The sequence below is a fragment of the Anolis sagrei genome, chromosome 5 (genome assembly GCF_037176765.1).
Source record: "Anolis sagrei isolate rAnoSag1 chromosome 5, rAnoSag1.mat, whole genome shotgun sequence".
Lineage (NCBI taxonomy): Eukaryota > Metazoa > Chordata > Lepidosauria > Squamata > Dactyloidae > Anolis > Anolis sagrei.
The window spans coordinates 196,468,449-196,483,169 of NC_090025.1; the positions used below are offsets into that span (position 1 = coordinate 196,468,449).

The 14,721-nt window shown below is 45.1% G+C and overlaps 1 protein-coding gene across 3 annotated transcripts in view; it reads left to right on the forward strand.

Annotated features, from left to right (window-relative positions):
- The window catches only part of LOC132775583 (protocadherin-15-like), a 100,111-nt gene that overhangs the window by 39,777 nt on the left and 45,613 nt on the right, over nucleotides 1-14,721 (forward strand). For all 3 annotated transcript variants that reach the window (XM_067469393.1, XM_067469395.1, XM_067469394.1), the window contains exon 3: nucleotides 13,236-13,450. In XM_067469393.1, coding sequence (XP_067325494.1) covers nucleotides 13,236-13,450 — 215 coding nt within the window. The remainder of the gene's footprint in view (nucleotides 1-13,235; nucleotides 13,451-14,721) is intronic.

Sequence of the window (14,721 nt, forward strand, 5' to 3'; positions counted from 1 at the left end):
GGATATGATAGCCATGTATAAATATGTGAGAGGAAGCCACAGGGAGGAGGGAGCAAGCTTGTTTTCTGCTGCTCTGGAGACTAGGACGCAATGGAACAATGGCTTCAAACTACAAGAGAGGAGATTCCATCTGAACATGAGGAAGAACTTCCTGACTGTGAGAGCTGTTCAGCAGTGGAACTCTCTGCCCCGGAGTGTGGTGGAGGCTCCTTCTTTGGAAGCTTTAAAACAGAGGCTGGATGGCCATCTGTCAGGGGTGATTTGAATGCAATATTCCTGCTTCTTGGCAGAATGGGGTTGGACTGGATGGCCCATGAGGTCTCTTCCAACTCTTGGATTCTATGATTCTATGATAGCTTCTGTCATCATCCCTTCAGCTTACAAAACATTACAAAGAATAGATATGGATATTTTTGTAGTCTGTAACATGTTGACAGTCTCTTAGAAAAAGCTAGGGAGATGCGCATGGAATCTATGAAAGAAATTCAGGAGATATTTGAACAGGAAGATCAGTGGTGGAGTCTATGGGTGGAGAAATGAGGATTCCTCATATCTGTCCAAGGCAGACTTCTAAAAGCAACATGCAGGCAACTTCATAAACACCAATGCAGTACTGTAGGCTAAATGTGTATGTTCTGTCGCGCGCTGGGCCTGTAACAGCTGTCTTTTCTATAGGGCATATACTTTAAGCCCAGCTGGAAGCCAGGGTGCCACAAAGAGAGGTTCTCAGGGATTTTTCTGAAGTGATGGTCTTTAGAGTCTTTAATGATACAACAAAGTCTTTATTATGGAACAAACAACAAATCTTCAATTGTTCAAACAACACTTCAAGGCTTTCTTAGTCTAGTCCTCAATGGACTGGCACCTGACTTCAATTAACTGTACTTTCTCTGTAGGAAAAAGCCCTATTTGACCTCTCCCAGGCAGTTTACTATCTATGCCTCATCTGTGTGGGTCCTACTACCGATTCCAAATGCATCTGGATATCGAGTAGACCTACCAGCCGAGGCTTGTAGATATTGCAGATGGATTTCCATGGATCTGTAGTGCTGTCCTCCCTCAGAGAATTCTTTGAAAACCTCAGGGTTGTTTTCCCTCTGATTGCTGTGAGGCTGAGAGGCTGTGAGCTCTCAGCCAGAGCCTTGGGACCTTTTCCCTGGAATTTCTGTTTCTGTTTCCCCGGATGTTATTGAGAAAAGAAGCTTTTCTACGGGACGAGCTGGTCTACGTCCTATAGTTTAGCTTCCTTGTGTGAGACTGCCCCAAAAATGGCTCCTTTCCCTCCCAGAGCCCTGAACAAGGGGCGGAACCAAAGCTTAATTATGATGGACAGGAGGCCTGCCCTATGACTGCAAACAGATAAAGAAAGAAAATAAAGTTGGAGCTCCTGGTACAGCCGTACCAGCACAGTGTACATCCCATTTCTGGATTTTTTCTGCAGTAAAGGTTTCCAATAAAGGTTTACAAGGTACAGAGAAGTAGTTGCGCCAGCTCCACTGGCTGCCGGTCTGCTTCCGAGCACAATTCAAAGTGCTGGTTTTAACCTTTAAAGCCCTAAATGGTTCTGACCCAGTTTACCTGTCCGAATGTATCTCCTGTTATGAACCATCACGAAGTCTAAGATCATCTGGAGAGGCCCTGCTCTCGATCCCACTGCCATTGCAAACACCATTGGTGGGGACAAGGGACAGGGCCTTCTCAGCAGTGGCCCCCCATCTGTGGAATTCCCTCCCCAAGGACATCAGACTAGCCACCTCCCTCCTGTCTTTTAGAAGTAAACTCAAGACTTGGCTATGAGACCAAGCGTTCGACCATTGAATAACAACAATGTGGGAAGAAGATTTTCACAACTCGTGATAATGAACTGACCCGGAACTGGATTTGAGTTTTAATTGGCGTGTTTTAATCGATTGAGTAACTGACTGTTTTTAGTTAGTTGTTTAATGCTTTAAATTGTATTGTTGAATGTTTATAATTGGGACAGCACCGGTTGATTCTTGCTGTTAGGTCACCCTGAGTCCCCCCTCAGGGGTGAGAAAGGCGGGTTAGAAATGCAGGAAATAAATACATAAATAAATAAATAATTCAGGAACTGCAAGTGCTCCTCCCAATTAATTGTGGCCATTTCAAATCCAACTTAAACAAGTGCACAGAACTTTACAATGATGGCCTTCAAGGTACTGACACACTGATGGAAGACTGTGACCTGTGCTGTAGAAAATTGGAAAAAATTGCACCTGCAGAAAAATAATCAAAAAGTCTATCTTGTCTGTGATGGGCAATTTTCTATGAATGTGAAGAAACTGGGTTGTTGTAGGTTTTTTCGGGCTATATGGACATGTTCTAGAGGCATTCTCTCCTGACGTTTTGCCTGCATCTATGGCAAGCATCCTCAGAGGTAGTGAGGTCTGTTGGAACTAGGAAAATGGGATTATATATCTGTGGAATGACCAGGGTGAGACAAAGGACCCCTCTGTTGTTGTGCTGTTGTGATTTTACATTCACACCTAGCTCCAACAGACAAGAGTCCTTTGTCCCACCCTGGTCATTCCACAGATATATAAACCCTTTTTCCTACTTCCAACAGACCTCACTACCTCTGAGGATGCTTGCCATAGATGCAGGCAAAACGTCAGGAGAGAATGCCTCTAGAACATGGCCATTTAGCCTGAAAAAACCTACAACAACCCAGTGATTCCGGCCATGAAAGCCTTCGGCAATGTGAAGAAACTTCTTCAGATTTCTGCAACATTGCCAGTGTCAACAGCTACAAATGAAAGGTCGTTGTCAACTCTTAAATGTTTGAAAACAAAGAAGAAGCACAATGAGTTAAGAAAGACTGACTGGAATTGCACTCTTGAGTGTCCACCAAAGTTTATCAATGGAGCCTCAAAATGTATTGACACAGTTTTCAAATGTTTCCAACTGGTGTTGTGGTATTCTTTTGTAACTACTAAATTACCAATTAAGAGACATTTTCTGCCTACAGGCCTGCATAGTATTGCTCAATTCTGCTTTGATCAGACTAAACCTGGAATAATTCTGGGGATCAGAATTCATGAATAATATTGACAAGCTGGAAGGTGTCCAAAATGATCAATGGTCTGGAAACCATGAATTCCTCTAAGGACCAACTTAGGGATGTTTAGCTTGGAGGGGACATGAGAGCCATGATTAAGTATCTGAAAGGATGTCTCATTGGGGACTATAGAAATTTATTTTCTGCTGCTCTGGAAACTAAGGCATAACTGAGTCATGGATTCCAACTGCAGGAAAAGAGATTCAATCTAAACATTAGGAAGAACTTATGTACAGGGATACCTGTTCAACAGTAGAATATGCTGCCTGAGTGCATTCAGAAGAAGACCTACAAGCCACTCTAAACACCTTCGCAGAAGCACACAAGACGTATACGAGAAGCTCGGCCTGTTATTGAACATCGAGAAAAACAAAGTGCTCTTCCAGCAGACACCGGCCAATCCCTCTCCAATGCCAGAGATACAGCTTAATGGTGTCACATTAGAAAATGTGGACCATTTCCGCTCCCTTGGCAGCCACCTCTCCACCAAAGTCAACATTGACACTGAAATTCAACACTGCCTGAGCTCTGCGAGTGCAGCTTTCTTCGGAATGAAGCAGAGAGTGTTTGAGGACCGGGACATCCGTAGGGAGACCAAGGTGTTTGTTTATAAAGCTATTGTCCTCCCAACCCTGCTATATGCCTGCGAGACGTGGACTGTCTACAGACATCACATGCAACTCCTGGAACGATTTCATCAGCACTCCCTCTGAAAAATTCTGCAAATCTCTTGAGAAGACAGGTGGGGAAATGCCAGCGTTCTGGAAGAAGTGAAGGCCACCAGCATTGAAGTGATAGTCCTCCGCCATCAACTCCGCTGGACCGGCTACGTTGTCCGGATGCCTGACCACCATCTCCCAAAGCAGTTGCTCTACTCTGAACTCAAGAATGGAAAATGGAATGTTGGTGGACAGGAAAAGAGATTGAAAGATGGGCTCAAAGCCAACCTTAAAAACTCTGGCATAGACACTGAGAACTGGGAAGTGCTCCAGCTGGAGGTCAGCTGTGATCAGCAGTGCTGTAGAATTTAAAAAGGCATGAATGGAGGGCAAAAGGGAGAAACATGTCAAGAGGAAGGTGCATCAAGCCAACCCTGACCGGGACCGCCTTCCACCTGGAAACTAATGCCCTCACTGTGGGAGAAGATGCAGGTCAAGAATAGGGCTCCACATTCACCTATGTACCTACCGCCAGGACCCTGCACTTGGAGGACAATCTTACTTGGTCAACGAGGGATCACCTAAGTTATTAAGTAAGTAAGTATGCTGCCTGAGAGTCTGGTGGAGTCTCCTTCTCTGGAGGCTGGGTGGCCATCTGTAGGGAGGGCTCAGATCGTGCCTTCCTGCATAGCAGAAGGGGTTGGGCTGGGTGGTCTTTGGGGATCCCTTCCAACAGTTTATATGATTCTACTAGCTGTACCCGCCACGCAGTGCTGTGGCCAACCTTCCCTCTTTCTCTCCTTCTTTCCCTACTTCCTTCACTCCCTCTTTCCTTCCCGTCTTTCCTTCTCTTCTTCCTTCCTTCTCTATTTCTTTCCTTCCCCCTTTTTCTTTCTCTTCTGCTGTCTCTTTTTTCTTCCTTCTCTCTTTCCTTCTTTCCTTCCCTCCCTCTTCCTCTACATCTTCCCCCTTCCTTCGCTCCCTCTTTCCTTCCTTCTTTCCCTTTTTTCTTTCCTTCTCTCCTTCTTTGTTTCTCTAACTTTCCTTCCTTCCCCCTTTTTTTCCCTCCGTCTTTCTCTCCTTTCTTCCTTCTCTATCTCTTTCCTTCCTTCTCTCTTTGCTTCCATGCTTCCTCCTCCCTTTCCTCCTTTCTCCCCCCCTTTCTTTTCTTTCTTTCTTTTTCTCCCCTTCCCTCCCTTTCCCCCCCCCCTTTTACTGTACTGTCATTTAGCTTTTGGGGGCTTTTAAAGTCCTTCTGCTGTGTTTTTCAGTGTTTTTATGAGTGAAGGACATACATTGGGTTGTTAGGTGTCTTGTGTCCAAATTTGGTGTCAATTCCCCCCGTGGTTTTTGAGTTCTGTTAATCCCACAAACAAACATTACATTTTTATTTATATAGATGAGAGAACATGTTTTCAGTGGTCTGTCTAGGGCCAAAAAGCAATGCCAAATCACAACCAGAAAAGAAAAGCTCTGGGAATGTGCAAGGTGTATGGAAGTCCGATTGTGTGTCTGGCCAAAAAGGCCACCCATGTATCCCCAGCTGCCCTTCCAATGCGTGCCTTTCTGCTAGACGGAGTGACACCAGACTGGGAGAAGGAGGGAGGTGGAAATCATTAATGAATGAGTCCCGAAACCTTTTGTGGACAGAAGGAAAAGCTCTCCGCAAGCTGCTTTGGATTAAGGGTTTAAATCACATTAGGGTTTGCAAGGCTTCCCCATTCCTCAGATGTTCCTCGGGCTTTGCAAGCTGACTCTGCATTCATAAATATTGTTGCAAAAACACGGCCGTCCCCAATGGAAAATTGCATATTTTAAACCAGTCGTTTTGCTGCTACATCCGCTTGGTATTTGTGCCTCTCTGTGATAATAGTCTTTCTCAAATTAATGCCATTCTGTATTTTCAATCTCACTGCGATGCTCATAAATTGTGTAAACCTTCTACACAATAGCAATACCATATCCTCAGTATTAAGTGATTGAACACAGTTCATTCGCTATATAGTGTCAGTTGCCTTAATTGAAAGTCTTTACTAAACCCTAGAAGTAAACATAATTGTTGTATCTAGTCCGAGGATGATGTTCCTCCAAGTTGGGTGTCCTGGTGGTGGGTCCGTAGGTGGCTGTGGAGCCCTCTTCATAGAATCATAGAATCAAAGAATCAAAGAGTTGGAAGAGACCTCATGGGCCATCCAGTCCAACCCCATTCTGCCAAGAAGCAGGAATATTGCATTCAAAGCACCCCTGACAGATGGCCATCCAGCCTCTGCTTAAAAGCTTCCAAAGAAGGAGCCTCGACCACACTCCAGGGCACAGAGTTCCACTGCTGAACGGCTCTCACAGTCAGGAAGTTCTTCCTCATGTTCAGATGGAATCTCCTCTCTTGTAGTTTGAAGCCATTGTTCCATTGCGTCCTAGTCTCCAAGGAAGCAGAAAACAAGCTTGCTCCCTCCTGCCTGTGGCTTCCTCTCACATATTTATACATGGCTATCATATCTCCTCTCAGCCTTCTCTTCTTCAGGCTAAACATGCCCAGTTCCCTAAGCCGCTCCTCATAGGGCTTGTTCTCCAGACCCTTGATCATTTTAGTCGCCCTCCTCTGGACACATTCCAGCTTGTCAATATCTCTCTTGAATTGTGGTGCCCAGAATTGGACACAGTATTCCAGATGTGGTCTAACCAAAGCAGAATAGAGCATGGGGAGCAGGACTTCCTTAGATCTAGACACTAGGCTCCTATTGATGCAGGCCACAATCCCATTGGCTTTTTTTGCCGCCACATCACATTGTTGGCTCATGTTTAACTTCCTGTCCACGAGGACTCCAAGATCTTTTTCACACGTACTGCTCTCGAGCCAGGCATTGTCCCCCATTCTGTATCTTTGCATTTCGTTTTTCCTGCCAAAGTGGAGTCTCTTGCATTTGTCACTGTTGAACTTCATTTTGTTAGTTTTGGCCATTCATCTCTCTAATCTGTCAAGATCCCTTTGAATCCTGCTCCTGTCCCCTGGAGTCTTGGCTCTCCCTCCCAATTTGGTGTCATCTGCAAACTTGATGATCATGCCTTCTAGCCCTTCATCTAAGTCATTAATGAAGATCCTGAGTAGGACCGGGCCCAGGACGGAACCCTCTTGGTGCCACTCCACTTCTCACTTCTTTCCAAGATGAAGAGGAAGCATTAGTGAGCACTCTCTGTGTTCGTCCACTTAACCAATTCCAGATCCACCTCACCGTGGATCTGCATCTTCTCCCGCTGTGAGGGCATCTGTTTCCAGGTGGAAGACGGTCCCGGTTGGGGTTGGCTTGACGCGCCTTCATCTTGGCATGTTTCTTTCTTTTGCCCTCCATTCTGCAGCACTGCTAGTCACAGCTGACCTCCAGGGCCAGGGCTTCCCAGTTCTCAGTGTCTATGCCAGAGTTTTTAAGGCTGACTTTGAGCACATCTTTAAATATCTTTTCCTGTCCTCCAACATTCCGTTTTCCGTTCTTGAGTTCGGAATAGAGCAACTGCTTTGGGAGACGGTGGTCGGGCACCTGGACAACGTGGCTGGTCCAGCATTGTTGTCATTAAGATAATGCATATTGATCTTTAAATAGCTATTTTGACTGAGGAGGGGATTACAAATGGTCATTCAAAATCCTGTCTCTTTTTTGTCTCAATGGCACATTTCAGAAGATTTAGGATTAAATTTTGGCTCAAGGCATGCAGTTGGATTAACAAAGCATTGCAATAACCGGTGCTTCTTACAGGGAGCGGTCAACCCTCCTGTTTAAGGAGCTCCACTGGCTGCCATTCATTTTCCAGTCCCAATTCAAGGTGCAGGTTCTTACCTACAAAGCCCTGAACGGTTTGGGACCCGCCTACCTGCATGACCGCATTTCTGTGTATGAACCCACACATAGAATCATAGAATCAAAGAGTTGGAAGAGACCTCATGGGCCATCCAGTCCAACCCCATTCTGCCAGGAAGCAGGAATATTGCATTCAAATCACCCCTGACAGATGGCCATCCAGCCCCTGTTTAAAAGCTTCCAAAGAAGGAGCCTCCACCACACTCCGGGGCAGAGAGTTCCACTGCTGAACGGCTCTCACAGTCAGGAAGTTCTTCCTAATGTTCAGATGGAATCTCCTCTCGATCTCTTCGATCTTCTGGAGAGGCCCTGCTCACGTTCCCACCTCCTTCGCAGGCGTGATTGGTGGGGACAAGGGACAAGGCCTTCTCGGTGGTGGCCCCTCGACTCTGGAATTCACTCCTTAAGGACATCAGACATGCCCCAACGTTGGCAGTCTTTAGGAGGAGCCTGAAAACGTGGTTGTTCCAGTGTGCCTTCCCAGAATAAGGAAAACTCTTAGCAATATGTCCTCAAATGCACTTTAATATTGACTTAGGATTGATGTATTGTCGAAGGCTTTCATGGCTGGAATCACTTGAATGCTAATGAAGGTGGTCAGTTGAAACATCCACACCTAGCTCCAGCAGACAAGAGTTCTTTGTCCCACCCTGGTCATTCCACAGATATATAAACCCATTGTCCTAGTTCCAACAGACCTCACTACCTCTGAGGATGCTTGCCATAGATGCAGGCGAAACGTCAGGAGAGAATGCCTCTAGAACACGACCCTATAGCCCGAAAAAACCCACAAGAACCTAGTGACCTAGGATTGTCTGCGTGCCCTCATCTTTCTTTGAAACCCCTATCCTAGTTTACCTTACCTTGTTCATGCCCAGCATTTTAAATTTCAATTATTACATTTGGCCCGGCCATAGGTTCTTTTAAATACTGTATGCTATTGTTATTGTTTATTGCTTATTGTGTATTTTTGCTTTTGAGTTTTATTTTAACTGTTTTGTATTGATTATTTGTTATCGCTTTTGTTTATTGATGTGCTGTGGACTTGGCCTTATGTAAGCCGCACCAAGTCCCTTGGGGAGATGGTAAAAAAGGTAAAGGTAGTCCCCTGACATTAAGTCCAGTCATGTCTGACTCTGGGGTGTGGTGCTCATCTCCATTTCTAAGCCGAAGAGCCAGCGTTGTCCGTAGACACCTCCAAGGTCATGTGGCCGGCATGACTGCATGGAGCGGCCTTACCTTCCCACCGGAGCGGTACCTATTGATCTACTCACATTTGCATGTTTTCAAACTGCTAGGTTGGCAGAAGCTAGGGCTGACAGCGGAAGCTCACGCTGCTATCTGGAATTGAACCTGCGACCTTTCGATCAACAAGCTCAGCAGCTCAGTGCTTTAACCCACTGAGCCACCGGGGGCCCTGGGGAGATGGTAGCGGGGTACAAATAAAGTTTTATTGTTATTATTATTATTATTATTATTATTATTATTATTATATGTAAACTTGGTCATTGTTCGTTTTCTCAATGAATATTATAGCAGATTTTTTTGTTGTTCTTGCTAAAAATGAATGCAGAGACTGGCTCATTTTTTGTTATATGGGGTGCACATAACAGTAGAACAAGCGTTGTTGTTGTTCATTCGTTCAGTCGTCTCCAACTCTTCGTGACCTCATGGACCAGCCCACACCAGAGCTCCCTGTCGGCCGTTACCACCCCCAGCTCCCTCAAGGTCAGTCCAGTCACTTCAAGGATGCCATCCATCCATCTTGCCCTTGGTCGGCCCCTCTTCCTTTTGCCTTCCACTTTCCCCAGCATAATTGTCTTCTCTAGGCTTTCCTGTCTCCTCATGATGTGGCCAAAGGACTTCCACTTTGTCTCTAGTCTCCTTCCCTCCAGTGAGCAGTCAGGCTTTCTTTCCTGGAGGATGGACTGGTTGGATCTTCTCGCAGTCCAAGGCACTCTCAGCACTTTCCTCCAACACCACAGTTCAAAAGCATCTCTCTTCCTTGGCTCAGCCTTCCCTAAGGTCCAGCTCTCACATCCGTAGGTGACTTACTACAGGGAAGACCATGGCTTTGACTAGGCAATGGATCTTGGTTGCCAGTCTGATGTCTCTACTCTTCACTCTTTGATCGAGATGGGTCCTTGCTCTCCTCCCAAGAAGGAAGCGTCTTCTGATTTCCTGGCCACAGTCTGCATCTGCACTCATCTTCCCACCTAGAAATACAAACCCTGTCACGGCCTCCACATTTTCTCCCTCTATTTTCCAGTTGTCAATCATTCAAGAGTTAATGCTATGGAATCCCAAGAGTTATAGTTTGGTGAAGCACCTATACCAGTGTTTCTCCACCTTCCTAATGCCGTGACCCCTTGATACAGTTCCTCATGTCGTGGTGACCCCCAACCATCAAATTATTTTTTGTTGCTACATCATAATTGTAATTTTGCTCGTGTTATGAATCCTAATGTATATATCCAATAAGCAGGATGTATTTTCATTCACACTTGGCACAAATACCCAATATGCCCAAATTTGAATACTGGTGGGGTTGGGAGAGATTGATTTTGTCATTTGGGAGTTGTAGTTGCTGGGATTTATAGTTCACCTACAATCATAGAGCATTCTGAACTCCACTGATGATGGAATTGAACAAACCTTGGCACACTGAACTCCCATGACCAACAGAAAACACTAGAAGAGTTTGGTGGGCATTGACCTTGCGTTTGGAAGTTGTAGTTCACCTGAACAAAGAAAGCACCGTGGAGTCAAACAATGATGGATCTGGACCAAACTTGGCACGAATACTCAATATGCCGAAATGTGAACACTGGTGGAGTTTGGGGAAAATAGACCTTGATATTTGCGAGTTGTTGTTGCTGGGATTTACAGTTCACCTACGATCAAAGAGCCCCTTGAATTCCACCAATGACTGAATTGGGCCAAACTTCCCACACACAACCCCCGTGACCAACAGAAAAGATTGTGTTTTCTGATGGTCTTTGGTGACCCCTCTGACACCCCCTTGCGACCCCCGCAGGGGTCCCGACCCCCAGGTTGAGAAACACTGACCTATATGCTTTGGCAGAAAAAACCTTGCAAAGCTTCCATAGAATTGAGCTATGGCTGTTGAAGTGGTGTCAAACTGCATTAATTCTACCATTTAGAGCAGTGGTTCTCAACCTTCCTAATACCATGACCCCTTAATACAGTTCCTCATGTTGTGGTGACCCCCAACCATAACATTATTTTCGTTGCTACTTCATAACTGTATTTTTGCTACTGTTCTGAATTGTCATGTCAATATCTGATATGCAGGAAGTATTTTCATTCACTGGACCACATTTGGCACAAATATCCGGTATGCCCAAATTTGAATACTGGTGAGGTTGTGGGGAGGGGGGTGATTGATTTTGTCATTTGGGAGTTGTAGTTGGTGGGGTTTGTAGTTCATCTACAATCAAAGAACATTCTGAACTCCACCAACGATGGAACTGAACCAAACTTGGCACACAGAACTCCCATGAAAATACTGGAAGGGTTTGGTGGACATTGACCTTGAGGTTTGGAGTTGTAGTTCACCTACATAGAGAGCACTGTGGACTCAAACAATGATGGCTCTGGACCAAATTTGGCCCAAAGACTCAATATGCCCATATGTGAACACTGGTGGAGTTTGTGGGGAAATAGACCCTGACATTTGGGAGTTGTAGTTGCTGGGATTTATAGTTCACCTACAATCAAAGAGCATTCTGAACCCCACGAAAGATAGAATTGGGCCAGATTTCCCACACAGAACCCCCTCGCAATCCCCCTGGGGTCCCAACTCCCAGGTTGAGAAACACTGGTGTAGAGGCACCCATGGTTGCCTTAAATGCCTTATTGTCTTAAACATATCATAGGTTCTATCCATAGGACTTTAGGGGGCAAGCTTTGTGTGTAAGAAACAATGGAGCCATGGGTTCAAACTCCAGGAAAAGAGATTCCACCAAAACATTGAGAAGAACTTCCTGACAATCAAAGCTATTGCAAAATGGGATATGCTGTTGCCTGGGAGTTTGATGGTGGTCTTTCAACAGAAGCTGGATGACCATCTGTTGGGAGGGATTTTGTTAATGATTGGTGGAGTTATAGGCCAGGAAAATTATTCCAAAGGCATATGACAAATAGTCTGGCTTACTGGGGATGGGGGGTGGGGGTGGCTAAAATTACTCAGAGCATGGAGGTGCCGGATCCAGAATGGAAAATGAAATGTCACCCAAAGATAAGGAAAGGAGTGTTGGCTATGGAAAGTGGAGACCATGTGCTTGATCTCTCTCTTCCGCTGTGAGTCCCCTCGGGGAGAGAGGATGGGTTAAAAATAAAGTTTATGATTATTATTTATTATCGCCTCTCTGTAAGTAACTGTAAATAGTTTGGAACAATAATAAACCTTTGCTACGAGGGCATCTTGGCAGAGAACAGCAGTCCCAGAGTGGTTTTCATGAACTGAAGCACAGAGGCAGGAAGAGCAGATAAGCGCAGCAGTTTTAAAAAGTGCATGCCTCAGATCAAACTTCAAGATTTGGAGGATGCAGAATCCAAGGGTTGGCTTGCCCTTTTTTGGGGAACCCCTGACAGCTTTGATTGTAGCAGTCCGGTAGAAGGGATTGGACTGGATGGTGTAAAAGGACAGGGATTTATCTGATACTAAAAAATCCCAAAACTGAACACCACTTGTACTGGAATGAGGCTCCTGCATTTACAAGCCCCCAAACCCAAAAGGCTGAAGATAGAAAACTGGAAACTTTCTTCCTTGCTGAAAACCCCTTTTTGAAAATGCACTGGCACCCACCCATTTAGCAGTGCTGATAAGCCCTTGGCTTACTTGAGGTAACTTATGAAAGAGTGTGATGGTGTTAGCCCTCAGGCTTGTGTTACTGCGATACCCTTTACAGTTAGTTCTTTAAAACATACGCTGCCATCATGAAGTTTTTGGTTTCTACTTAAAGCTGCTTTTAAATCTTTAAGCACAGAGGCACACTTGAGTCAGATGTGATGAACAATAAACAATGAAGTTTATTTACAAGAACAGGAACAATGCAGGTACTAAGTTTGGTTGTTACAGAGATTTGTGTGGTTCCATAAACTAGTTCTGACTTTGTTACTCAAGAAACTCTTCTTTCTCCCTCCAAACAAGAACACTGACAGGATACTTTCTCTGACAGTAATACTTATAGCAGCACAGATGGTGGTCCTAACCTGGATCTATCTCACTACTTCCCAGCTATCCTCCTAATAGCTGTAAACTCCTCACTAGCTGTCCCTGCTAGTCACCTCTGGCCAATCTGAATAACTTGGGACTATGTCTGTTCTTGTTTTTATTGTATTTTAAAGTTAATTGTATTGTTTTAATCTATTGCTGTAAAACGCTCCGAGCCAAATTGGGAGTGGCAGTATACAAGTCAAATAAATACATAAATAAATAAATAAAATGGATTCCCCCAGCACCCTTTCTTATGATGGCTGCCAAACTCCTTGGGTCTACTATTTTCCAAGGCCTCTCTCAGCCCAACTGGTAGGGAATTCACTACAGATGGCCTTTAGGGACCCCTTCCAACACTAGGATCATACAATAACAGCGTGTCTATCTGTCTTTGCTCCATGCAGTGGTAGCCGACCAGTGCAGCGGGGGTAGCAACATCTTCACCGAAATCCCAGAGAACAGTCCGCACGGCACTTTGGTCTCCCACTTGTCGGTGTTTGGTGACCCAGAGAGCAACACTGTGCAGCTGACCTTGAGTGGTATGGACGCCAGCTGGTTCTACCTGGATGGGAAGACGGTGCGGTTGAACGCCTCAGAGGAGAAGGTGCTGGACAAAGAGGTGGGTTGCCCCCCGGCTGGTATTTGGGCTGACTGTACAAATGACAAGGTTATGATCGATGCCAACTTGAGCTGATTCTACACAAGGCATGGGCAAACTTGGGCCCTCCCTCCATTTCCTCTCTCCAGCTGTTAGGAATCGTGGGAGTTCAAGTCCAAAACACCTGGAGTGCCAAAGTTTGCCCATTCCTGCTCTACAGTGTAGATCAGTGGTTCCCAACCTTTTTTTGACCAGGGACCACTTGACCAGGGACCACTCTCCAACATTAGTACCAAAAGGGTTGCAAATTGGTTTGGTTATTTCGGGTGCTGATTCAGAAGATTGCATTGGATAGACCACATCAGCTCTAGTTTCCGATACAGAGCATATGCCATCCAGTAGTCGTCACCTGCTTGCCCACAGAAAACCATATTTAATAAGCCTTGGCTCTAGGCTTGGTTGATCCAAAAAAACTCATTTTGGATGTAGAGGATTCTGGTGTTTTGATTCTAAAATCACTTCCGATTTTTTTTAATTCAAAACTTTCCAAAACTTCTGAATTGCTTCGTTAATGGCAGACACGCAAGCGCAGTAGGAAGGAAACAGCACTGGGGAAGCTTAAGGGGATTCTCCCTCCCTTTTTTAGACACCTTTATAGATTCAATCAGTTTATTTTATATTTAGACAAAGACTGCTACAGACACCTATAGTATTTTTGGGTCCTTCAGCCACTTTGGCTAATGAGCAGCAGGGCAGTATGGGAAATGTAGTTTAACAGCAGGACCTTTTGCAATCTCTACCATGGGGTCCTGGCCTTCACAAACTACAACAATGGCTGTGCTTAGTCATGCCCACTTCATCCCTCCCTTGCATTGCCGGCGGAGGGAAAGCATGAGATTTAAAAACTTTTAGGCTTTACCAAAGTTGCTTAATGGTTGTGAAAAATAAAATTACCTTGGGAGACATTCAAACATTATGGAATATTTCCAAGAAGAAGAAGAAGAAGAAGAAGGGAAAAAACTAAGTAGTTCAAATTCGGATTCTGCCCCCCCCCCCCCCCCCGCAACCTTTCCTGCATGGTTCAAAACCGCTTCGGAAGTCAAAATTCAGAAGCTTTTATGACTTTCAGGCTCTTCTAAACGAACCTATCCAACTCTACTTGGCACTATAAGAAGGTTTCATGAGACTAGTCACTCTCATTGCAGTGATGTAGTAACAGTGAGGCTGTGGACCATATTTTAGTTCTTGCAGACCACTGGTGGACCACAGACCACAGATTGGGAAACACTGAT